This window comes from Erythrolamprus reginae, chromosome 5, assembly GCF_031021105.1.
Source record: "Erythrolamprus reginae isolate rEryReg1 chromosome 5, rEryReg1.hap1, whole genome shotgun sequence".
NCBI classification, from domain to species: domain Eukaryota; kingdom Metazoa; phylum Chordata; class Lepidosauria; order Squamata; family Dipsadidae; genus Erythrolamprus; species Erythrolamprus reginae.
The window spans coordinates 13,156,236-13,182,816 of NC_091954.1; the positions used below are offsets into that span (position 1 = coordinate 13,156,236).

At 43.7% G+C, this 26,581-nt stretch overlaps 1 protein-coding gene across 1 annotated transcript in view; it reads left to right on the top strand.

The window, feature by feature from the left end:
- Positions 1-8,975: 8,975 nt before the first annotated feature.
- The window catches only part of CABCOCO1 (ciliary associated calcium binding coiled-coil 1), a 57,299-nt gene continuing 39,693 nt past the window's right edge, over positions 8,976-26,581 (top strand). The window contains exons 1-5 of the mRNA XM_070753938.1: positions 8,976-9,054; positions 13,311-13,405; positions 18,294-18,463; positions 24,444-24,588; positions 26,232-26,304. Coding sequence (XP_070610039.1) covers positions 8,998-9,054; positions 13,311-13,405; positions 18,294-18,463; positions 24,444-24,588; positions 26,232-26,304 — 540 coding nt within the window. The 5' untranslated portion in view covers positions 8,976-8,997. The remainder of the gene's footprint in view (positions 9,055-13,310; positions 13,406-18,293; positions 18,464-24,443; positions 24,589-26,231; positions 26,305-26,581) is intronic.

Sequence of the window (26,581 nt, forward strand, 5' to 3'; positions counted from 1 at the left end):
TCCGTGGCCTGCACTGGCTGCCGATCGGTTTCCGGTCACAATTCAAAGTGTTGGTAATGACCTTTAAAGCCCTACATGGCATTGGGCCAGAATACATCCGGAACCGCCTTCTACCGCACGAATCCCAGCGGCGGATAAGGTCCCACAGAGTTGGCCTTCTCCGGGTCCCGTCGACCAAACAATGTGATTTGGCGGGCCCCAGGGGAAGAGTTTAGTTTAGTTTAGTTTAATCAGATTTGTATGCCGCCCCTCTCCGCAGACTCGGGGCGGCTCACAGCAATAACAATACAATGTAAAACAAATCTAATATTTAAGTTAATTTTAAAAACACCACAAATTAAAACCAATCATACATACTAGCGTACCATGCATAAATTTTATAAGCCTAGTGGGGAGGGAACATGTCAATTCCCCCATGCCTGATGACAGGTGGGTTTTAAGGAGCTTACAAAAGGCTAGGAGGGTGGGGGCAACTCTGATATCTGGGGGGAGTTGGTTCCAAAGGGTCGGGGCTGCCACAGAGAAGGCTCTTCCCCTGGGTCCCGCCAAACGACATTGTTTAGTTGACGGGACCCGGAGAAGGCCAACTCTGTGGGACCTAACTGGTCGCTGGGATTTGTGCGGCAGAAGGCAGTCCCGGAGATATTCTGGTCCAGTGTCATGAAGGGCTTTATAGGTCATAACCAACACTTTGAATTGTGACCGGAAACTGATCGGCAACCAATGCAGACTGCGGAGTGTTGATGTGACATGGGCATATTTAGGAAAGCCCATGATAGCTCTCGCAGCTGCATTCTGCACGATCTGAAGTTTCCGAACACTTTTCAAAGGTAGCCCCATGTAGAGAGCATTACAGTAGTCGAGCCTTGAGGTGATGAGGGCATGAGTGACTGTGAGCAGTGACTCCTGGTCCAAATAGGGCCGCAACTGGTGCACCAGGCGAACCTGGGCAAACGCCCCCCTCACCACAGCTGAAAGATGTTTCTCTAATGTGAGCTGTGGATCGAGGAGGACGCCCAAGTTGCGAACCCTCTCTGAGGGGGTTAGTGACTCCTTCCCCAGGGTGATGGACAGACAGATGGAATTGTCCTTCTCTGTGGTGGCCCCGGCCCTCTGGAATCAACTCCCCCCAGAGATTAGAATGGCCCCCACCCTCCTTGTCTTTCGCAAATTACTCAAGACCCACCTTTGTCGCCAGGCATGGGGGAGTTAGGATATTCCTTCCCCTAGGCCATTACAAGTTATGTATGGTATGTTTGTGTGTATGTTTGGTTTTTATAATAAGGGTTTTTAGTTGTTTTATTAAATTGGATTGTTACATGTTGTTTTTCATCATTGTTGTTAGCCGCCCCGAGTCTGCGGAGAGGGGCGGCATACAAATCCAATAAATAAATAAATGAGCAACAAGAAAAAATGATGTTGTCTTTTCTGTGACTGGCATTCACAAGACTTGGTCAATCCATCTCTGTATATTGGGTCTGCGATCCGATTCCTTCTGGGCGAACGTTGTGCTGACAATATTTACAAATCTTTCCATGCAACCCTTCCTGACAAAAGAGTAAGGGTTTTTTTTGTCACATACAAGCTTCTTTGGCAGCGAAATAATGCATTCAAAAATAGCTACAGAATATTTCAATTAGCCTGCCTGTCTTCCTAGCCTGGCGATGAATCGGATCTCATGGCAAGAATGCATTAAATCAGAACCCAGCCAGACAGGTGTCTGTTTCAAAAATAAGGAACGTGTTGTTTGATACGAGCGATTTCAATCAACACCCGATCAAAATGATTGCTTCCATCTTCAAAACGATGCCCAGTTTTGTTTCATTTTTTTCTCTTAAGACAAATCCCTTGTGCTCCTTTATGAACTATCTGCGCCATTTGCAATCCATCAAAAGATATTTTAATAACAGCATGACAGCACTTTCGATCAGGCAAATGGGGCTGTTTTCTCAATAATTGCATTTTTTGCAACCCAGTTGTTTTCCTTGCTTTTCATTTGTTTTATTTTATTTCAATCAAGTCTTATGGATTCCTTGAACCGGGAATGGATTCTAAAATTGAACTTCCAAATAAATTTATTCCAAACTCCGTATTTAGGGACTAGGAAGCTTTTGTGCTTTGCAAAGCAGGGTGTCTGCTATTCCTAACAACAGCACCAGCTTTGGCAACAAGCGGAAGCTTTTAAATCAAGGGGTCCCCAAACTTGGCAACTTTAAGACTTGTGGACTTCAACTCCCAGAATTCCTCAGCCAGCTTTACAAACTTGGAAAGAGGCTTCTGTGTTGCACTGCAATATTTATTTATTTTCATTTATTGATTGATTTTGTCCAATACAAATTGAAAGTTGAAGAGAATAAAAACATGTAGTAGTAAATATCAGGGAAAGGATAGAAGAAAAGATATGAGAATAGAATATGTCAATGCAGAGTAGAGGAAAGGATATATGAATGGGAGAAAAGAGATATAAAATATAGGAGAGACAATTGGACAGGGGACGGAAGGAACCCTAGTGCACTTATGCTCGCCCCTTACTGACCTCTAAGGAACCTGGTGAGGTCAATCATGGATAGTCTAAGGGAAAAATGTTGGGGGTTGGGGATTGACACCACAGAGTCTGGTAATGAGTTCCATGCTTCAACAACTCGATTGCTAAAGTCATATTTTTTACAGTCAAGTTTGGAGAGGTTGATATTAAGTTTGAACTTGTTGCGTGCTCTTGTGTTATTGCGGTTGAAGCTGAAATAGTCATTGACAGGCAGGACATTGCAGCATATGATCTTGCGGGCAATACTTAGATCTTGTTTAAGGCCCAAAAAGTCTATGAAAAGGCATCAGTTTCCTTGAGTTGCAGCTTCCTCAGACTTCACAGGCCCAGTTTCAGCTCTTACCTAACAATCAGGAGATTGTGAGTTCGATTCTAGGTAGAGGCAGATGTAGGTTTCCTGTTTGGGCAGTGTTCTGTCGGGCTCTCTGGTAGAATCCTCCCAAAAATTCACAGGTACAAATTTCAGACACACACACGTTTGAAAATTCAAAACAATGTTCTTTATAATGAAAATTCACTTAAACTAATCCCTCTTTTGGTATAGCAGAGCACTCATCTCCAAACAAACTGGTAATTTGTTCAAGTCCCTTATCAGTTCTGTGATACTTAGCTTGCAGCTGTGAAGCAATTCACAGTCCTTCTCTCACAAAGTGATACACACTTTGCTCTGGTTTAGTTTCAAAGCGGGGAAAAATCAGCACACAAAAGGTCAAAGTCAGTAAAGCAGTCATGAAACACAATGATCAGATAATCCTCCACAATGGCCAAACCCACAGGCTGCTATTTATAGCAGCCTCACTAATTACCACAGCCCCACCCAACCACAAGTGGCCTCATTTTCTTGATAATAACCTCTCAGTTGTTGTTGCCTATGCATCGCTCTCCGCATGCGTGGCTGTATCATTAACTCTTGTTCCGACAGTACAGTTTGCAAATACACGATTATCTCTTTTACTAGTATCATGTATATACGTTATATCTTTGTATATCACCAATACGTACGTGACAAACGAACAACGAAATGCATGCTCAGGGCACAGGAGAACTTCACGTGTCTCGCACTTGTCTCCCACCGTATTATACTTCATGCTTACTTCTAATGGAAATACGAAATTATTTCTTTCTCAGTGAATATTATATTCAGGTAAGTGCAATTCACGTTTTATTAATTCATTTAATTAATTCATTCAATTAAATTCCACCCTGTTTTCCACTCAAGTGTAAAACAATTTAAATATAGACTTGGTAAAGTTTTATCGCTTTTTGTTATTAAAGTTTTAATTATTAGTTTTTGTTGTGGTTGGCTCTGGCCCAGCTCCTGCCCCAGGGAATGGGGAGGTGGATGCAGGGGAAAATTCATCATGTCACAGGCCTGTGTTATTGCCGACAGAATCAGTTCAGAGTTTAGTTTTCTTGGACGAAGAAGAAGGTGGGAGTGACTCGGCAGAGGAGGGCTTGGCACACAGCCCAGGCAGTCAATCTCCCTTATCTTCCATTGATTCAGATCAGCGGTCCCCAAACTACGGCCCGCGGGCCGGATGCGGCCCGCTGAGGCTATTTACCCGGCCCGCAGCAGCGTGCAAGATTTTACCATATAATATACTAAGTTCCCGAATCTCCCCTCCAATCTGCTTCTGAGCGTCTGGCGGCGGCAAGGAAGAGGAAAGCCAGGGGGCGGGCAGGAAAGCACCCTATGGCAGAGCAGCAACAGTTCCTCTCCCTAAAGGCGAGAAAGATATTGGCCAATTGCTTTCCTCCCCGCCCCCTGGCTTTCCGCCTCCTCTCCAGACACTCAGCTGCAGACGGTCTTGGTCCCGCCTGCTTTTTTTTTTTTTTTTTGCATCGGTGAAGTTTGCGCGCGTTTGGGCACTTTTGGTGTTGGGGGGGCCTGCTGCGGAGAGGGAGAGAGAGAGAGAGAAAGAGGGAGACATAGAAAGGGAGTGAGAGAGAAAAATAAAGCAAGAAAGAGAGGGAGAGAGAGAGCCGGAGAGTGCTGCTTTTTTGCTTCTTCGCTGCCCCGCAGGGAGCCTGGAAGCCCTGCAAGAGTGTCTGGAGGGGGCAGTAAACAATTTATCAGGACCCCCGCGCACTAACTTGTTAACAGCCACACCGTCCCGGCCAGGCAACGGGGAGGCCCTCCCGATGCTTGCCCGCCGCCCAGGCCCCGCGCTTGGAGCCGGGGGCGACGGGCCTAGCCCGGCTTACTTGGCCCCGGCGCGGCCGAAGCACGGGGCGGAGTAGGCGGCGGCGGCTGCTTCAGGCCCGCCCCCGAGCTGAGCTTCCTTTGGCTTCCTTCGAGGCAAAGCTGCAAAGCTCACCTGCCGCCTCGAAGGAAGCCAAAGGAAGCTCAGCTCAACGAGGACCGGCTGTTGGTCCCTTGAAGCTGCCGCTGCCCACTGCAGAGATCCCTTCGCCCGAACGGAGGCGGCGACGGCGGGCTCAAGGGACCAAGAGCCGGTCTTTCTCGGTGCTGAATTGTTGCAGCCTCTGACTCCGCCTCCGGGCGAAGGGATCTCCTCGGGGAGAAAGGAAGGAAGCCAAAGGAAGCTCAGCTCAACGAGGACCAGCTGTTGGTCCCTTGAACCTGCCGCCGCCTACGTTCGGGCGAAGGGATCTCCGCAGTGGGCGTTGGTGGCGGTGGCAGCTTCAAGGGACCAACAGCCGGCCCTCCTTCAGCTGAGCTTCCTTTGGCTTCCTTCCTTTGGCTTCCTTCCTTTCTCCCCGAGGAGATCCCTTCGCCCGGAGGCGGAGTCAGAGGCTGCAACAATTCAGCGCCGAGAAAGACCGGCTCTTGGTCCCTTGAGCCCGCCGCCTCCGTTCGGGCGAAGGGATCTCTGCAGTGGGCAGCGGCAGCTTCAAGGGACCAACAGCCGGTCCTCGTTGAGTTGAGCTTCCTTCGGCTTCCTTCGAGGCGGCAGGTGAGCTTTGCAGTTTTGCCTTGAAGGAAGCTCAGCTCGGGGGCGGGCCTGAAGCAGCCGCCGCAGCCGCCTACTCTGCCCCGCGCTTCGGCTGCACCGGGAGCTCTGGTGGGCGCGGGGCAGCAGGGCAAGCCACGAAGGTGGCGCAGCGTGGGTCAAGCGGGAGGGCACAGCAGTAGTCGTAAGGCGGCGGTGGAGCGGTTGGCTGCAAGGCACCGGCGGCGGCTGCTTGATGTGCTGCAGGACGCCGTACATTGCTGGCGCTGCGCTGGGCATGGGGCTGGCACCTCCGTCCTGGGCCAGCCAGCAGGCCAGCGCCAGCAATGTACTGCAACCCGACGTCGGTGCCACCGTCTTGGGAGCTTCTGCTTGCAGCCGACTGCACCGCGGCGTGTTGCAGGGCAGAAAAAGAAAGAAGAGAGGAAGGAAGAGAGAAGAAAAGGAGAGAGAGAAAGAAAGCAAGAGAGAGAAGGAGAGAAAACAAGTGAGGGGGGAGGGAATGTGAGAGAGAAAAATGAGAAAATGATGGAGGGAAAGAACGAGGGAGAGGGAAAAAAACAAATGAGAAAGAAGGGGAAAAGGGGAGAGGGAAGAGAGAAGTGGGAAGGAGGGAGGGAAAGAAGGAGAAATGGCAGGAAAAGGAAGGAAGGAAGGAAGAAGAAATGTAGGGAACAAAGAAGGAAGGAAGAATGAAATGAATGGAGGGGGCGGAGGAAGGAAGGACTTTTTTTGGGCGGGGGTGTAAATTTTTTTAAATTTTTCTCAACATACATTCAACCAATACAATGTACCATCTAATTTTCCCTGAATAAAATGCGGTATTTTGTCAGTAACTAATATCAATCATCAAAAAAGTTGCAAAAGTTTTTTTTCTAATGTTGTCATCCAGGTACATACTTTTCTTTTAATTAAATTCCCTCCTTAATGTTCCTTCAAAAAGTACAACACCAATTATATTTCCAACTTATTAATCATTATGCCAAAGTGCTTCCTTCTTTATATATTTTTCTATAAATATTTTATACATTTTTCTATAAACCAAGAAAACCTTGTTTAGCCAATCAGATGTTAACAAAAGAAAATTAAAAACAAAACATAAACATGTATGAATTTCAGACTTCTTCCCCCCCTCTAAATAGTACATTCCCATTTTGTTTTTTAATGTTAAAACAAGGTATGCGCAGTGTGCATAGGGATTTGTTCATAGTTTTTTTTATAGTCCGGCCCTCCAACAGTCTGAGGGACAGTGAACTGGCCCCCTGTGTAAAAAGTTTGGGGACCCCTGATTCAGATGATGACGTTTTGGACCCACGCAAGCGCAGAATTATGCGTAGAAGAGACCAAGTAAGAACATATTACAGGAAATAAGTGAGGCCACCTGTGTTTGGGTAGGGCTCCAGTAATTAGGGCTGCTGCTATAAATAGCAGCATGTGGGTTTGGCCGTTGTGGACGAATATCTGATCGCAGTTCATCAGGAATCCTGTGTTGTTTGGACTTTGTTGCTTTTTCATGCCTTGGAAAACAAAGCAGAGCAACGTGTGTGTGTGTCTCACTTCGTAGGAAGAAGGGGTGTGAAGTTTCTTCACAGCTGCTAGCTAAGTACTTAATGACTGCTTAAGGGAAATTGTACAGACTACCCATTGTTTTGGGAAGAGGCTCTTTGCAATATAACAAGAGTGCTTAGTTTATTTTGAATTTTGGGATAAAGAACATTGTTTTGAATTTTCAAATGTGTGTGTGTCTGAAATTTGTACCCTTGAATTTTCGGGAGGCTCCTATCAGAGAGCCCGGCAGAACAAGTTTTATTTATTCGTAATGACATAAACGGTTCATTTATTTACGTTGTACTTTTTTCTTAAATATTTTTTGTCCTCCTTTTCATTGTAGGAAAAAAAATCAGCCACCTTATCAATACGCCTCTGACCAGGAAAACCTCTGGCTGCAGGGAACATTTGTCAGACCAATTCTTGAATACAGCTCACACTGCATAATAGACATTAATATAATTGAAAGAGTCGAGAAATACCTCACAAGAAGAATCCTCCTCACGTAACAAATTACCTTACTCCTTCAGACTTCATATACTATGTTTAGAAAATTTACAACTACGTCATCTCCAAACTGATTTAACTGTTGTTCATAAAATCATACATCATGAGTTGCCTTGAGAAAGGCGACAAAGAAATAATAAAAAAAATAAAAATAAATAATGTGCTCCCTGTTAGTGACTACTTTACCTTTAACAACAACAACAACAACAACAACACAAGAGCACTTAATAGATACAAACTAAATATAAATTGCTCCAAACTAGACTGCAGAAAATACGCTTTCAGCAAGAGTGGTCAACGCCTGGAATGCACTACCTGACGTTGTCGTTTCTTCCCCTAACCCCAAAATCTTTAACCTCAGATTGTCTAAAGTTGACCTCTCCCCTTTTCTAAGAAGTCTGTAAGGGGTGTGCATAAGCGCACCATTGTGCCTACCGTCCCTGTCCTATTGTCTTTTTATCCTTTCTATCACTACTTTCTACTTATGTTATGTTAATACAAACTACAATTTTATACTAGATAGATAGATAGATAGATAGATAGATAGATAGATAGATAGATAGATAGATTAATAGGTAGGTAGGTAGATAGATAGATAGATAGATAGATAGATAGATAGATAGATAGATAGATAGATAGATAGATAGATAGTTAGATTAATAGGTAGGTAGGTAGGTAGAAAGGTAGATTAATAGGTAGGTAGGTAGGTAGATGATAGATAGATAGATTAATAGGTAGGTAGGTAGAAAGATAGATTAATAGGTAGGTAGGTAAGTAGGTAGGTAATTAGATAGATAGATAGATAGATAGATAGATAGATAGATAGATAGATAGATAGATAGATAGATAGATAGATAGATTAATAGGTAGGTAGGTAGCTGGTAGGTAGATAGATAGATAAATAGGTAGGTAGGTTGGTAGAAAGATAGATTAATAGGTAGGTAGGTAAGTAAGTAGGTAATTAGATAGATAGATAGATAGATAGATAGATAGATAGATAGATAGATAGATAGATAGATAGATAGATTGATTGATAGATTGATAGATAGATAGATAGATTGATTGATTGATTGATTGATTGATAGATTGATTGAGAGAGAGAGAAAGAGAGAGAGATACATAGATACATAGATACATAGATAGATACATAGATAGATACATAGATAGATACATAGATAGATACATAGATACATAGATAGATACATAGATAGATACATAGATAGATACATAGAAAGATAGATAGAGAAGGTAGGTAGGTAGACAGACAGATAAACAAACAAATAAATAAACAAACAAATTCCAGTTCTCCACAGCCTGGCCGACTTTTGCCCTTCCTCCCTCAAGCGCCAGGTCCCGGAGACCTTTGCCGCCTGTCCGGGCTGCCGGGCGGCTGCTGTGCGGACCCAGCGCCGGCGCGAGGGCGACTCTCCCGCGGGGGGTTTGCGTGGCCCGGCTGCCTGGCAACCGATTGGTGGCGGCGACATGGCGACCAAGGCAGCGCCGGGGCCGGAGCGGGGGAGCATCGCTTCAGTGGTGCAGGTAGAGCCCTGCTTCCCCCTCAGGTTCAGGGGACGCCGACGCCGCTTGGAAGCAGCCGGGCAGAGACACCGCTCGCCTCGCCCGGGGCGGTTCCGGCCGGCCGGCCGGCCGGCCGGCCTCCCTCCCTCCCTCCCAAGCACCGAGCCGGGATTGTTGGGCTGCTGGCGGGGTGGCCTGTTGGGTCCCCGAGCGGAGTTTGGGGAGCTTTCCCGGGACTCGGTGCTCTGTTCAAGAGGGAACAGAGACGCTTTGTGATTATATTCCTATGAGTCCGTGCTTCTGTTTTCCACTATGTGGCTTTGACCGTTTCTTCTATTACCCTTTTCTCTTTTTTTCTCTTTTTAAAATTATTATTAAGTCAGATGTTTGTAATAAATATCATGGCATGAAATTGCACGAAGCTTGGGCCACTGAATCTCTGATACAAGATGGAGTGACTGACTGTAAAAGGGGAGGGGGGTTTAAATATTTATGAATGGAATATTCCTAAGGTAAAATTCTTATCTGAGCTTCTCACTCCAATCTCTGCAAGAAGAGGAGGAGGAGCAGAAGGAGGAGGAAGAAGAAGAGGAGGAGGGGAAAGAGGAAGAGGAGGAGGAGGGGAAAGAGGAGGAGGAGCAGCAGGAGGAAGAGGAGAAGGAGGAAGAGGAGCAGGAGGAGGAAGAGGAGGAGGAAGAGGAGCAGAAGGAGGAGGAGGAAGAGAATGAAAGAGGAAGAGGAGGAGGAAGAGGGGAAGAAGGAGGAAGAGGAGCAGGAGGAAGAAGAGGAGGAGGAAGAGGAGCAGGAGGAGGAGGAGGAAGAAGAAGAGAAGGGAAGAGGAAGAGGAGCAGGAGGAGGAAGAGGGGGAGGAGGGGGAGGAGGAAGAAGAGGTGGAGGAGGAGGAGGAGGAAGAAGAAGATGGAGTGGAGGAGAAGGGGGAGGAGCAGGAGGAGGAGGAAGAAGAAGAGGAGGAAGAGGAGGAGGTAGAAGAGGAGGAGGAGAAGGGAAGGAAGAGCAGCAGGAGGAGGTAGAAGATGAGGAGGAAGAGGAGGAGGAGGAAGAGGAAGAGGTGGAGGAGGAGGAAGAAGATGGGGGAAGAGCAGGAGGAGTAGAAGGGAAGGAAGAACAGCAGGAGGTAGAAGATGAGGAGGAAGAGGAGGAGGAGGAAGAGGAAGAGGTGGAGGAGGAGGAGGAAGATGGGGTGGAGGAGAAGGAGCAGGAGGAGGAAGAAGAGGAGGAGGGGAAAGAGGAAGAAGAGGAGCAGCAGGAGGAGGAAGAGGGGAAGGAGGAGGAAGAGGAGGAAGATGAGCAGGAGGAAGAAGAGGAGGAGGAAGAGGCGCAGAAGGAGGAGGAAAAGGAAGAGGTGGAGGAGGAGGAGGAAGAAGATGGGGTGGAGGAGAAGGAGCAGGAGGAGGTAGAAGAGGAGGAGGAGAAGGGGAGGAGGAGCAGGAGGAGGAAGAAGAAGAGGAGGGGGAGGAGGAGGAAGAGGAGTATAGAGTATAAGGGCAAACTAGTTGGACCATGAGGTCTTTTTCTGCCGTCCATCTTCTATGTTTCTATGAAATTAAATTAGGATAACTAAAAGAGAAGAAAATGGCGAATAAATGGTGGTAGACCCAGATGACAAAATTAGATTTTGAAGAGGCAGCATTAGATTAATAACACCGTATACCTAGAATAAATAAATATGATATAAAAAACAATGCGGGTAAGAAAGGACACCGATCATTTAAATTATGTAAGGGTATATGTTACCAGTCTGTTAAATATAAGATGAATTAGGATTAGAATTGCTCAAGGAAAGGTCAAGAAGAAGTAGAAAGGCAAGAGAGAAAAGAAGGAGCAGGTAGAAGTAGGGAGAGAACTCTTCAACACCACCGGTAAGATAACACAACTACTCTCCAAAAAGTCCTTGACGCTGTTTCTGAGTGGTCTAACACAGGGCAACTCCAAATCTCAACTAGCAAATGCTCTGTCCTACACATTGGGAAGAAGAATCTGAACTCCAAATACGAACTGAATAATCAAATTATCACAGATAATCCCCACTCGGTTAAAGACTTTGGTATACTAATAACAAAAGATTTAAGTGCCAAAGCCCACTGCAACAACATAGCCAAGAAGGCTTCAAGAGTTGTAAACCTAATCCTACGTAGCTTCTGCTCTGGCAATCTCACACTACTTACCAGAGCTTACAAAACTTTTGCCAGACTCATCCTCGAATACAGCTCATCTGTTTGGAACCCATATCGCATCTCAGACATTAACACCCTTGAAAATGTCCAAATATACTTCACCAGAAGAGCCCTTCACTCCTCCACTCGAAATAGAATACCCTACGAGACTAGACTTTCAATCCTGGGCCTAGAAAGTTTAGAACTAAGACACCTTAAACAAGATCTAAGTATTGCCCACAAGATCATATGCTGCAACGTCCTGCCTGTCAGCGACTACTTCAGCTTCAACCACAACAACACAAGAGCACACAACAGATTTAAACTTAATGTTAACCGCTCCAAACTTGACTGTAAAAAATATGACTTCAGTAACCGAGTTGTCGAAGCGTGGAACTCATTACTGGACTCCATAGTGTCATCCCCAAACCCCCAACACTTTCCCCTTAGATTATCTATGGTTGACTTATCCAGATTCTTAAGAGGTCAGTAAGGGGCGAGTACAAGTGCACTAGAGTGCCTTCCGTCCCCTGTCCTATTGCCCTCCTATATCTCCTATACCTTTCTTCTATTCCTATATCTCTTCTATTCTTTCATTGATATGTTCTACTACTATATCTTCTTTTCTATTCTTTCTTAGATATATTTTACTATCAGTATCTCCTCTATAACCTTCATCATGTATTTTACTATGTGTGTGTGTGTGTGTGTGTGTGTGTGTGTGTGTGTGTGTGTATATATATATATATATATATATATATATATATATATATATATATATATATATATATATACACACACCCACTAAAACCCTCATTGTGTATTGGACAAAATAAATAAATAGAGTGCCTTCCCTCCCCTGTCCTATAGTCTCTCCTATATGTCGTATATCTCGTATTTCTTCTCTACTATATCCTCTATAACCTTCATTGTGTATGTATTGTGTATTGGACAAAATAAATAAATAAATAAATAATAAATAAAAGGTGGAGGGAGGAGATGGAGACAGAGGAAGGGGAGTGTATAGAAAAGGAAAAAAAAGATTGATAAATAACAGAATAAAATAGGTGCAAAAATAGGATATTGATTCATGATTGATTGGATAAAAATGTATAATTATGATGTTATTGATACGTTTTAAGGTACAGTGATACCTTGTCTTACAAACTTCATTGGTTCTGGGATGAGGTTCTTAAGGTGAAAAGTTTGTAAGATGAAACAGTGTTTCCCATAGGAATCAATGGAAAAGCGATTAATGCGTGCAAGCCCAAAATTCACCCCTTTTGCCAGCCGAAGCGCCTGTTTTTGCGCTGCTGGGATTCCCCTGAGGTTCCCCTCCATAGGAAACCCCACCTCCAGACTTCTTCTTTTTTTTGCGATGCTGCAGGGGAATCCCAGCATCGCAAAAACAAGCGCTTCGCTGGCAACGGAAGTCCGGAGCTGGGGTTTCCCATGGAGGGGAGCCTCGTTGGAATCCCAGAAGTGCAAAAACGGGTGCTTCGTTGGCAACGGGAGTCTGGAGGCGGGGCATCCCAGCGGCGGTGGTGGGTTTGTAAGGTGAAAGTAGTTTGTAAGAAGAGGCAAAAAAATCTTAAACCCCGGGTTTGTATCTCGAAAAGTTTGTATGATGAGGCGTTTGTAAGATGAGGTGTCACTGTATATGCATTGATGTATATATGGAAATTGTGAAGATTTTTTTTTTAAAAAAAGGAACGCTTGCCTTTTTATAATTAGGGTTCTTTTTGTAATTGTTCATGTACCCCATGTGCTGATTGCAGGAGGAACAACAGCTGCTGCGAATGATCTGGCTGAGGCCTGCAGGGTGTGTTTGAAATTTTGCTCAAGGGCCCATGGTGACCTAGCAAAAATAGGAATTTCTGCTTTGCTGCATTAAATTGCCTTTAAAAAAAAATTCATTTGCAAACACAAGGCTAATTCTTCTTCTCTTGTCTGTCTGTTCGTACCCCTGTTCTAAATCAGCTAAATTGGTGTTGACAGTCACCGTTGTTTTTCTTCATGCACTAATTTTTAAAAAATCCTTGCGATGGAGTGTACTGTTTTTGGGCGGATGCCGTTGTGCTGTAATTCATTGTTTTGCTGCAGGATGAAATTAAGGAAGAAGAAGCAATGGCTTGGAGATTTCTATCGCCTGCTGAGGTTAGCGTTATGTTGGAACAAAACGTCACAGGAGTTGAGAAGTAAGTTTGATGGGACATTGACAGATCTTGCCCTTGTCCGTTATCTGCGGAGACAGCAACCCAGTTGGTTTGCAGATGGAGTGTTGTTGTTTTTTAAGTTTTATTAGATTTATATTTTTAAATATACATCAATATCAATACATGAACAGTGTGGTGTAACAATCCTGGGTCTAGAAAGCTTAGAACTACGACGCCTAAAACACGATTTAAGTATTGCACACAAGATCATATGCATATCAGTTCAAAGTGTTGGTTATGACCTATAAAGCCCTTCATGGCACCGGACCAGAATATTTCCGGGACCGCCTTCTGCCGCACGAATCTCAGCGACCAGTTAAGTCCCACAGAGTTGGACTTCTCCAGGTCCCGTCAACTAAACAATGTCATTTGGCAGGACCCGGGGAAGAGCCTTCTCTGTGGCGGCCCCGACCCTTTGGAACCAACTCCCCCCCAGATATCAGAGTTGCCCCCACCCTCCTAGCCTTTCATAAGCTCCTTAAAACCCACCTCTGTCATCAGGCATGGGGGAATTGACATTTTCCCTCCCCCTAGGCTTATAAAATTTATGTATGGTATGCTAGTGTGTATGATTGGTTTCTAAATTGGGGTTTTTTAAATTAACTTAAATATTAGATTTGTTTACATTGTATTATTATTGCTGTGAGCCGCCCCGAGTCTGCGGAGAGGGGCGGCATAGAAATCTGATTAATAAATAAATAAATAATAAATGCTGCAACGTCCTACTGTCAATGACTACTTCAGCTTCAAACGCAACAACGCAAGAGCACGCAACAGATTCAAATTTAATATTAACCCCTGCAAACTTGACTGTAAAAAATATGACTTTAACAATCGAGTTGTCGAAGCGTGGAACTCATTGCCAGATTCAATAGTGTCAACCCCTAACCCCCAACATTTCTCCCTTAGACTATCCACGATTGACCTCTCCAGGTTCCCAAGAGGTCAGTAAGGGGCGAGTACATAAGTGCACCGGTGTGCCTTTTGTCCCTTGTCCAATTGTCTTTCCTTTATCTCATATATCATATATATTTTCTTCCTTTCATATATCTTCTCCTCTATTTTATTTTTTTCTTTATATATATTACCCTCATGTCTATTCTCTTCTATGTATTGTGTATTGGACAAAAATAAATAAATAAGTAAGTAAGTAAGTAAGTAAGTAAGTAAGTAAGTAAGTAAGTAAGTAAGTAAGTAAGTAAGTAAGTAAATAAATAAATAAATAAATAGCAATCATAATAGCAACATTTGTTACATTAATCAAACTTATATAATCCTAGTATTAATATACATGTTACATATCCATGTACAGTGATCCCTCGAGTATCGCGAGGGTTACGTTCCAAGACCCCTCGCGATACTCAATTTTTCGCAATATAGTGGTGCGGAAGTAAAAACACCATCTGCGCATGCGCACCCTTTTTCCATGGCCGCGCATGCGCAGATGGTGGAGTTTGCGTGGGCGGTGGGGAAGACCCAGGGAAGGTTTCTTCGGCCGCCCAGCAGCTGATCTGCTCGGCAGCGCGGCAGCAGCGAGGAGCCGAAGATCGGGGTTTCCCCACCGCCCACGCAAAGGGGAAACCCCGATCTTCGGCTCCTCGCTGCTGCCGCGCTGCTGAGCAGATCAGCTGCTGGGCGGCCAAAGAAACCTTCCCTGGGTCTTCCCCGCCGCCCACGCAAAGGGGGAAACCCCGATCTTCGGCTCCTCGCTGCTGCCCCCGTTGCAGAGCAGATCAGCTGCTGGGCGGCCAAAGAAAACTTCCCTGGGTCTTTCCCGCCGCCCACGCAAAGGGGAAACCCCGATCTTCAGCTCCTCGCTGCTGCCCGCCCGCCGCTCGCCCGCCCGCCCGCCGCCCACCGCTCGAGAGCAAGAGGGGGAGAGATAGAGAAAGAGAGAGAAGGAAAGAAAGAGATGAGAGAGGGAGGAAGAGAGTGTGAGAGAGGAAGAAGCAAGATAGAGAAAGAGAGAGAGAAAGAAAGATGAGAAAGGAAGAGAGTGACGTCATCGGGTGGGAAAAAACCGCGGTATAGCAAAAAAAACCGTGGAGTATTTTTTAATTAATATTTTTTGAAAAATCGCGATATAGCGTTTCGCGAAGCTCGAGATCGCGAAAATCGAGGGATCACGGTACATGTTTTAACTATTAAGTATTTCAATGTTCCATTTCAATGCCAATGATATTATTAAGCATACACAGTAATACCATCTTTCAACCTCTAATCTTTCCATCTAGTTATTACTTTTATTCTATTATATAAAAATTATATCTGCTAATATTCCCTTATTTCTTATTTCTACCTCTATTCTAGTTTCTAGTCAGGTCACCATTACTAATCTTAGTGTTCACACTCATGTTTATATCAAGACATTATTTAGTTATTCAAAGTCTCAGTACGCCATTATAGTCCTATTATTCTATTATTTAATCATACCTAATAAATAGTACTATTTTTTCAAACGCCAATCTTTCCATCTAACTATTGCTTTACATAAAGGTGTATATGCTTATTTCTCCCTATATTCTGGGTTTTTAAAAAATTTATTTATTTATTTATTTATTTATTTATTTATTTATTTAGTTAGTTAGTTAGTTAGTTAGTTAGTTAGTTAGGGTTTTAGTGGGTATATATCTATATACACATAGTAAAATACATGATGAAGGTTATAGAGGAGATACTCATAGTAAAATATATCTAAGAAATAATAGAAAAGAAGTTATAGTAATAGAACATATCAATGAAAGAATAGAAGAAGAGATATAGGAATAGAAGAAAGGTATAGGAGATATAGGAGAGCAATAGGACAAGGGACGGAAGGCACTCTAGTGTACTTGTACTCGCCCCTTACTGACCTGACCTCTTAGGAATCTGGATAGGTCAACCGTAGATAATCTAATCTTAATCAGACTAGGAGAGGGAGAAGGGAAAAAAATTCCTTTCTATCCATCATCCATTGTCTGTTTTAATCAGTGATGGGTTACCAAAATGTTTACTACCACACCATGGGTGTGCCTTATGCATTTTGTTTCAATATCTTTCAGTGCAAATTGGGTGCTCTGGTGTGGAGCTTCAAATTTTGCTACCGGAACTGTGTTCCTGACCGTTCCCGTAGGAGCCCATCACTGGTTTTAATACTTTAATTCTTATTCATTTTTTAGCTTGCCTCCCAAATCCCTGTCTTGGATCTTTAGTTCTATCAACATCTACTATGTCTTCACCATTCAGTCTGAATATTTCTCCCATCTCTATCCTCCTAAATTGCCACCCGCACCCCGATTTCCCTTTCAAAAGTATTTTCTAGGTTATCCAATTCCATTTTTAAATCTCATAAGCGGAGGTGGGCTGCTTAGTTGGAACGGTGACGTGTGTTTGCCCTCGTTGCTCTGAGTGCCAGTGGAGTCCAACTCAGACATTAACACCCTTGAAAATGTCCAAAGATACTTCACCAGAAGAGCCCTTCATTCATCCACTCAAAACAGAATACCCTACGAGACTAGACTTTCAATCCTGGGCCTAGAAAGTCTAGAACTAAGACGCCTTAAACAAGATCTAAGTATTGCCCACAAGATCATATGCTGCCTGTCGGCGACTACTTCAGCTTCAACCACAACAACACAAGAGCACCCAACAGATTTAAACTTAATATTAACCGCTCCAAACTTGACTGTAAAAAATATGACTTCAGTAACCGAGTTGTCAAAGCGTGGAACTCATTACCGGACTCCATAGTGTCATCCCCAAATCCCCAACAATTTACCCTTAGATCATCTACGGTTGACCTATCCAGATTCCTAAGAGGTCAGTAAGGGGCGAGTACAAGTGCACCAGAGCAGTGTTTCCCAACCTTGGCAACTTGAAGATATTTGGACTTCAACTCCCAGAATTCCCCAGCCAGCAAATGCTGGCTGGGGAATTCTGGGAGTTGAAGTCCAAATATCTTCAAGTTGCCAAGGTTGGGAAACACTGCACTAGAGTGCCTTCCATCCCCTGTCCTATTGCTCTCCTATATCTCCTATACCTTTCTTCTATTCCTATATCTCTTCTTAGAAACATAGAAACATAGAAGACTGACGGCAGGAAAAGACCTCATGGTCCATCTAGTCTGCCCTTATACTATTTCCTTACAATGGATATATGTTTATCCCAGGCATGTTTAAATTCAGTTACTATGGATTTACCAACCACGTCTGCTGGAAGTTTGTTCCAAGGATCTACTACTCTTTCAGTGAAATAATATTTTCTCACGTTGCTTTTGATCTTTCCCCCAACTAACTTCAGATTGTGTCCCCTTGTTCTTGTGTTCACTTTCCTATTAAAAACACTTCCCTCCTGGACCTTTTTTTAACCGTTTAACATATTTAAATATTTCGATCATGTCCCCCCTTTCCCTTCTGTCCTCCAGACTATACAGATTGAGTTCATGAAGTCTTTCCTGATACGTTTTATGCTTAAGACCTTCCACTATTCTTTCATTGATATGTTCTATTACTATACCTTCTTTTCTATTATTTCTTAGATACCGGTATATTTTACTATGAGTATCTCCTCTATAACCTTCATCATGTATTTTACTATGTGTATTTAGATATATACCCACTAAAACCCTCATTGTGTATTGGAATGAATGAATGAATAAATAAATAAATAAATAAATAATAAATTGGCGCACCTGCGTATCCACACTTGATTTTGCTACCTACCCAGATGCAGTATAGCACTCAGAGCCACGGGGGCGGGCACACGTTACCGTTCCACCTTAGCAGCCCACCTCTGTTCTTAAGGTATTTTTCCCTTAGTTTATTTCACCAGTCATTATTAGCATCTTTCTTGTGCTTTTGTGTTCTGATGCTGTGATATTTTTCAACTCCAGGAGTTTGGAAGAGTTTCTGAATCTGAAGCATCGACTGACCTCTTTGAAAGAAGCCGCGTTGCTGGATTATTACGTCTCTGGATTCTGGTGGGCCAAAGGGTTGGAATTTTCGTCCGTTCAGATTGGAGGGTTGATGTCTCTCCTCAATTTGCTGCTGGATAATCTGGAGAGTAAGTTCAGCCGCATCCTGTATGTAAGAATATTAGGGGTTATTTGGGAAAATCCCAAAATTGTGATTTGACCCTGAATTCACTGGCTGCTCTTATTTATTTATTTATTTATTTATTTATTTATTTATCTATCTATCTATCTATCTATCTATCTATCTATCTATCTATCTATCTATCATTTGTTTGTTTATCTATCTATCTATCTATCTATCTATCATTTATCTATCTATCTATCATTTATCTATCTATCTATCTATCTATCTATTTATTTATTTATTTATTTATTGGATTTGTATGCCGCCCCTCTCCGGAGACTCGGAGAGGCTAACAGCAACAATAAAACAGTGTACAATAGTAATCTAATACTAAAAACGATTAAAAACCCATTAATATAAAAACCAGACATACATACATACATACAAATTGTAAAGGCCTAGGGGGAAAGAAGATCTCAATTCCCCCATGCCTGATGGCACAGGTGGGTTTTAAGTAGCTTATGAAAGGCAAGGAGGGTGAGGGCAGTTCTAATCTCTGGGGGGAGTTGGTTCCAGAGGGACGGGGCCACCACAGAGAAGGCTCTTCCCCTGGGTCCCGCCAAGCGACATTGTTTAGTTGACGGGACCCGGAGAAGATCCACTCTGTGGGACCTAACTGGTCGCTGTGATTCGTGCAGCAGAAGGCAGTCCCTAAGATAACATACAGAAGGGATAACATGTTTATTTATTCCTGGTACAGTGGTACCTCTACTTACGAACTTAATTCGTTCAGTGACCAGGTTCTTAAATAGAAAAGTTTGTAAGAAGAAGCAATTTTTCCCATAGGATCAATATAAAATCAAATAATGCATGCGATTGGGGAAACAACGGGGAGAGTGGAGGCCCTGTTTCCTCCCAGGAGATTCCTAGAGAGGCCCCATGGAGGCTTCCCTCCTCCTTTTCCAGCCCTGTTTCCTCCCAGGAGATTCCTAAAGAGGCCCCACGGAGGCTTCTCCCTGCCTTTTCCGGTTTCAGTTTCGGAGGCTCAGGTTTGTAAGTGGAAAATGACTCTCGAGAAGAGGTTAAAAAAATATCATCTAGAAAAGTTCGTAAGTAGAGGCGTTCTTAGGTAGAGGTATCACTGTATTTGTATACCGTTTTCTATGCCAAGACATAAACAAAGCTGTTTATGGCAACAAATTCTAGAAATAGATTGTGGTTCGTAAGTGGAGGTGTTCTTAGGTAGAGGTATCACTGTATTTGTATACCGTTTTCTATGCCAAGACATAAACAAAGCTGTTTATGGCAACAAATTCTAGAAATAGATTGTGACTTTTCCCTGTAATGGGTGCATGTGGTGGAAGTTCCCACCCACTCCCCTTTTTGCATTTGTAGCAATGGGAGTGGTCTACAACCACACAAAATAAATGATAATCCCTGTCCTCAAAGCATACCTCCTCCAGTGCCTCTTCCCCGAAGTGGGGAGTTTAAATAGAAGCCTTTTGAGGAGCCTCAGGAGTTGCTCATTGGATTTAATCATTGGATTTGGATTTTGTGTTCCTGCTGTGAGCCGCTTTGAGTCTTCGGAGAGGGGTAGCATACAAATGTATCTTGCTGTGAGCCGCCCCGAGTCTGCGGAGAGGGGCGGCATACAAATCTAAATAATAAAATAAAATAAAATAAATTTATTTATTTATTTTATTTTATTTATTAGATTTGTATGCCGCCCCTCTCCGTAGACTCGGGGGCGGCTCACAACAATAGCAAGAACAATGTAAAAACAAATCTAATAATTTAAAAAACACTAAAAACCCCATTATTAAAAGCAAACACACACACAAACATACCATGTATAAACTGTATAGGCCCGGGGGAGATGTGTAAGTTCCCCCATGCCTGACGGCAGAGATGGGTCTTAAGAACTTTACGAAAGGCAAGGAGGGTGGGGGCAGTTCTAATCTCCATGGGGAGCTGGTTCCAGAGGGTGGGGCCGCCACAGAGAAGGCTCTTCTCCTGGGTCCCGCCAAATGACATTGTTTAGTCGACGGGACCTGGAAAAGGCCAACTTTGTGGGACCTAACCGGTCGCTGGGATTCGTGCGGTAGAAGGCGGTCCCGGAGGTATTCTGGTCCGATGCCATGAAGGGCTTTATAGGTCATAACCAACACTTTGAATTGTGCCCGGAAACTGATCGGCAACCAATGCAGACTGCGGAGTGTTGGTGAGACATGGGCATACTTGGGAAAGCCCATGATTGCTCTTGCAGCTGCATTCTGCACGATCTGAAGTTTCCAAACACTTTTCAAAGGTAGCCCCATGTAGAGAGCATTACAGTAGTCGAACCTCGAGGTGATGAAGGCATGAGTGACTGTGAGCAGTGAGTCCCGGTCCAAATAGGGCTGCAACTGGTGCACCAGGCGAACCTGGGCAAACGCCCCCCTCGCCACAGCTGAAAGATGTTTCTCTAATGTGAGCTGTGGATCGAGGAGGACGCACAAGTTGCGGACCCTCTCTGAGGGGGTCAATAATTCCCCCCCCAGGGTTATGGATGGACAGATGGAATTGTCCCTGGGAGGCAGGACCCACAGCCACTCCATCTTATCCGGGTTGAGTTTGAGTCTGTTGACACCCATCCAGACCCCAACAGCCTCCAGGCACCGGCACATCACTTCCACTGCTTCGTTGAGTGGATTTTAATAAATAAATAAAAATAAATATTTAATAAATAGTGCATAAACTTAATGCCCTCCCCCATAATGGGCAGTAGCCCATTATTGCGGGTTCTTATCAGAGGTTAGTTCAGCCCAGGCAGTTTCTGGACCCCCTTCACCTGACCAGGAGAACCATACTTACCCATCAGCAAGCGCTCTGTTTGCACTCATGTTTGCCAAATGCCAGGCGTGTTGATTTCTCTCCTGGGATTCAAGCAAAAACAAAGCCAGAATTGCATGAAAAAAACCAGCCAGACTTTTGACAGAGGCGGCTTGGCATCGCTTTAGAGCAAAAACCAATATTTCTCCTAGAAGAGAGGGTTTGTCTCTAGCCTATGAAGAAATTTGTGACAAGGGACTTTGGCACTTGAACTGAAAAACTCTCTAGTGTTGTTAGGGTTTATCTGGAGTGTGTATCTCTCTTGCAGAAAAGCCCATCTGGAACGATGGGTGGAAAATCAAAATACAGTGGTACCTCATGATACGAACTTAATGGGTTCCAGGAGGAGGTTCGTAAGGTGAAAAGTTCGTAAGATGAAACAATGTTTCCCATAGGAATCAATGTAAAAGCAAATAATGGGTGCAAATCCTTCAGGAAAATCCCAAACTTTAGAAGGGAGGCGAACAGAGGGCAGGGAGGAGCAGCTAAAGGGGGCGGGTGGAAGAAGCAAGGCTACGCTAAAGGGTGAGTGGGAAGGAAGAAAGGCAAGGGGGCGCCCCTCCCTTTTCTTTCTTCAAAAGACACCGTTTCAGTGCCTTTGCAAGCATGCAAAATCTTTACTCCTCCAAGCTGCCCCTCCCTTTTCTTTCTTAAAGAGACACCGTTTCAGTGCCTTTGCAAGCATGCAAAATCTTTACTCCTCCAAGCTGCCCCTCCCTTTTCTTTCTTAAAAAGACACCGTTTCAGTGCCTTTGCAAGCATGCAAAATCTTTACTCGTCCAAGCTGCCCCTCCCTTTTCTTTCTTAAAGAGACACCGTTTCAGTGCCTTTGCAAGCATGCAAAATCTTTACTCCTCCAAGCTGCCCCTCCCTTTTCTTTCTTCAAAAGACACCGTTTCAGTGCCTTTGCAAGCATGCAAAATCTTTACTCGTCCAAGCTGCCCCTCCCTGTTCTTTCTTAAAGAGACACCGTTTCAGTGCCTTTGCAAGCATGCAAAATCTTTACTCCTCCAAGCTGCCCCTCCCTTTTCTTTCTTAAAAAGACACCGTTTCAGTGCCTTTGCAAGCATGCAAAATCTTTACTCGTCCAAGCTGCCCCTCCCTGTTCTTTCTTAAAGAGACACCGTTTCAGTGCCTTTGCAAGCATGCAAAATCTTTACTCCTCCAAGCTGCCCCTCCCTTTTCTTTCTTCAAAAAAAGGGGGGGAAAGAAACCCCTTCATCCCAGCAGCAGCTGCTTGGGTTCGTAAGGTGAAAATAGTTCGGAAGAAGAGGCAAAAAAATCTTAAACACCGGGTTCGTATCTTGAAAAGTTCGTTAGAAGAGGCGTTCGTAAGATGAGATACCACTGTAATTCTGGTGCATGATCTCCAAAAAGGATTACATTATAGTCTATATTTTAAAATTTGACATTTGTATCACTTTGTTAATGTTTGAATCTCAGCCTTATCTGTAATGTAATGGAAAGTGTCCGAGCATCTTCAGCAGAGCAAGAAGGGAAAGGGTGTTGTGGCTCTTATCGTGTTTCATCTTCCAATTTTATCTGACAAAGCGGGAGGGATTAAAACATCTTTCAGTGGATGCCAAACACTTAAGATTCAAAGAAGATCACTGTGTGCCCATTAAAGTAAAGAACTTGGAGCAGCTCTCGTTCCGCACATCTGCTTTGTATCCCGAGAATTTACTTTAAAATTGATTTACTAAAACATCATCTTACATCGCCATTGTAGATATCCACTTAAACCGAGCGAACAAATCCAAGCAATTAAAGATGGGCTTCTCAACTCTTGGCTGAGGTTAGGCTGCCGCATTAGATGTAACATCTCAAGGCATACTTGGAGATGGGCCAGGGCGGGCCAGCCAATTTTGCCCCACAGCCTGCACAGACTGGCAGGAGAAAAGAGCCCCTTTTAGACTCTTTGCTACCAAAGCCTCCCTTGATTGACCCTCCACTGGGTCACCACAGCAGATTGGCTATTATTTTTATTTTATTTATTTATTTGTTCAATACACAATACATATTGAAGAGAATAGACGTAGTAATATATACAGTGTTCCCTCACTTTTCGCGGGGGATGTGTTCCGAGACCGCCCGCGAAAGTCAAATTTCCGCAAAGTAGAGATGCGGAAGTAAATACACTATTTTTGGCTATGGACAGTGTCACAAGCCTTCCCTTAACACTTTAAACCCCTAAATTGCAATTTCCCATTCCCTTAGCAACCATTTAGATTATTACCATGTTTATTTATTAAAGTTTATTAAAAAAAATATTTATTAAAGGTGGACGAATGTTTGGCGATGACATATGACGTCATTGGGCAGGAAAAACCATGGTATAGGGGGGAAAACCGCAAAGTATTTTTTAATTAATATTTTTGAAAAACCGGGGTATAGACTTTTCGCAAAGTTCGAACCCATGAAAATTGAAGGAATACTGTATAAAGAAAAGGATAGAAGAAAAGATATAAAAATAGAGAAGATATATGAAAGGAAGAAAAGATATATGAGATAAAGGAGAGACAATTGGACGGGGGATGAAAGGCACACTGGTGCACTTACATCCGCCCCTTACTGACCTCTTAGGAACCTGGAGAAGTCAATCGCGGATAGTCTAAGGGGAAAATGTTGGGGGTTAGGGGTTGACACTACTGAGTCTGGTATTGAGTTCCACACTTTGACAACTCGATTGCTAAAGTCATATTTTTTATAGTCAAGTTTGGAGCGGTTAATATTAAGTTTGAATCTGTTGCGTGCTCTTGTGTTGTTGCGGTTGAAGCTGAAGTAGTCATTGACAGGCAGGATTACCAGATTACCCTCGGGAATGTTTTCTGCCTCAAGTACCCCAGCAACCGGTTAGGTCCCACAGAGTCGGCGTTCTCCAGGTCCCGTCGTCCAGACAATATTGTCTGGCGGGACCTAGGGAAAGAGCCTTCTCTGTGGTGGCCCCTTTGCTGGCTGAGGAACTCTGGGAGTTGAAGTCCAGAGGTCTTAAAGTTGCTGAAGTGGGGGACTCCTGATCCAGAATATGGAAGCCGATGCTCACATGGAGGCTTTGCTTTGGAGTGGGTCAGGAGAACGCTTTGCGTATCACAGCCACATTGAAAGTGCCCCCCCTTCTTCCCTTTGCATTGCAGCCTATCAAATGACGCTGGAAGAGAACATCCAGGAACTGGCGTGCACCATGGCTGGCATCGGGCTGAGCAATTCAGAGATAAGCGGCGGGTTTGAGTTCTTCACCGTGGATCAAGCCAAAGCCATCATCAATTACATGAAGAGCGGGTAGGCCTTCCTCATCCTTCAGCACTTGGTGATATAGCATTGTGTGTTGCGTGCATGAATGAGTCGGGTTTGGGTTTTGGCTGTTGGAAGCACTTTAAATCCTTATTTGGTTGGTTGGTTGATTGGTTAGTTGGTTGGTTGGTTGGTTGGTTGGTTGGTTGGTTGGTTGGTTGGTTGGTTGGTTGGTTGGTTGGTTGGTTGGTTGGTTGGTTGGTTGGTTGGTTGGTTGGTTGGTTGGATGGTTGGTTGGTTGGTTGGTTGGTTGGATGGTTGGATGGTTGGTTGGTTGGTTGGTTGGTTGGTTGGTTGGTTGGTTGGTTGGTTGGTTGGTTGGTTGGTTGGTTGATTGGTTGATTGGTTGATTGGTTGATTGGTTGATTGGTTGATTGGTTGATTGGTTGATTGGTTGATTGATTTCTATGCCACCTTCTCATGAGATTCAGGGTGGCTCACAACATATTTACTCCCTGTAAAGCAGGGACTGGAATTATTCCAATTTAGTAACTTGGAACACTAGACCAGTGTTTTTCAACCAGTGTGCTGCGAGACATGGTCAGGTGTGCCGCGAAGCTCAGCAAGAGAGAGAAAGAGAGAGAGAAAGAAAGAAAGCAAGAGAGAGAGAAAGAGAGAGAGAAAGAAAGCAAGAGAGAAAGAGAAAGAGAGAGAAAGAAAGAAAGAGAGAGAGAGAAAGATAGACAGGGAAAGAGGGAGAGATAGAAAGAGCAAAAAAGAGAGGAAGGAAGGAAGAGAGAAAGAAAGAGGGATGGAGAGAGAGAGGAAGGAAGGAAGAAAGAGAAAGAGGGAGAGAAATAGAGCGAAAGGGAGGAAGAGAGAGAGAGAGAGAGAGAATTTTTTTGTCCAAACTTTTTTTAGCCCCACCACTCCCGCCCCGCTCAAGGTGCCCCATGATTTTGTATATGTAAAAAATGTGCTGCAGCTCAAAAAAGGTTGGAAATCACTGCACTAGACCATGTAAAATAGTTATTTAAAAAGTCTTTGGAGAGGGGCGGCATATAAATTTAATGAATGAATGAATGAATGAATGAATGAATGAATGAATGAATGAATGAATGGATGGATGGATGATTAAAACATATTTTGCAATTAGATATCATGGGGATTCCAAATTTTTGTCAAAATTTGCAGGATGAGAATTACAGAACACCAAAACTGATAATTGATTATCAGTTGCTAAGCTGATGGCACTAATTCTCGTAATATGAAACTAGACAGCCTTCGCTGGGCAATGGATTAATTTGCCGATTAATCATTAGGGTTTGAATGAATTGAATAAGTGGTTAAGTGTTCATAGGTCTTACCCTAACATTTCTCAGGCAAACCTGACACCTTCTAGCAAGATATTTTGAGGGAGCACCAGAGGTGGGTTCCTCTTAGTTTGTACCAGTCCTATGGAACCAGTAGTAAATAATAAACAGAATGAAATGAAATAAAATAAAATAAATATGGGAATTATTATCTCACAGCAAGATTTTATAACAGTGAATGAGAGGGAGAAACATGTTTTGGGTTATGAAATTTATCTACAATGTTGGGGTCTATCTGGTTAAGTAACCCCCTTTTAAAAGCAACACGAACCCTGTATGTTCCTAAAAGAAAAAAATGTCCACTTTCTTGTCTTTCAGCTTATTCCAACATTATACACTGTACAAATATCTGTTCCACAGTCCCAGGGAAGAACTTGTGACTGGAGATGAGGTAAGTCATTCAGGGGACTGGAAATGATTAAGTGGGGTGTTTTAAATGCATATTCTCCGGCATCTGTTTTCTATAGCTCAGAGGAACTTTACATCCAAAATGCTCAATGGAATAAAAGCGTAGAATAGTGGATAAAAGAATAAAAAAAGGGAATGTTGTAATGCCTGTCTCCTTTGGAATTTGAAATTAGCAAAAAATAAACTGTGCCATTGTTGCGTTGGCTGCTGGCTGTAGTGTTAAGAATGTATTTGCTGACAGCATCAGTGAGAGCATCACA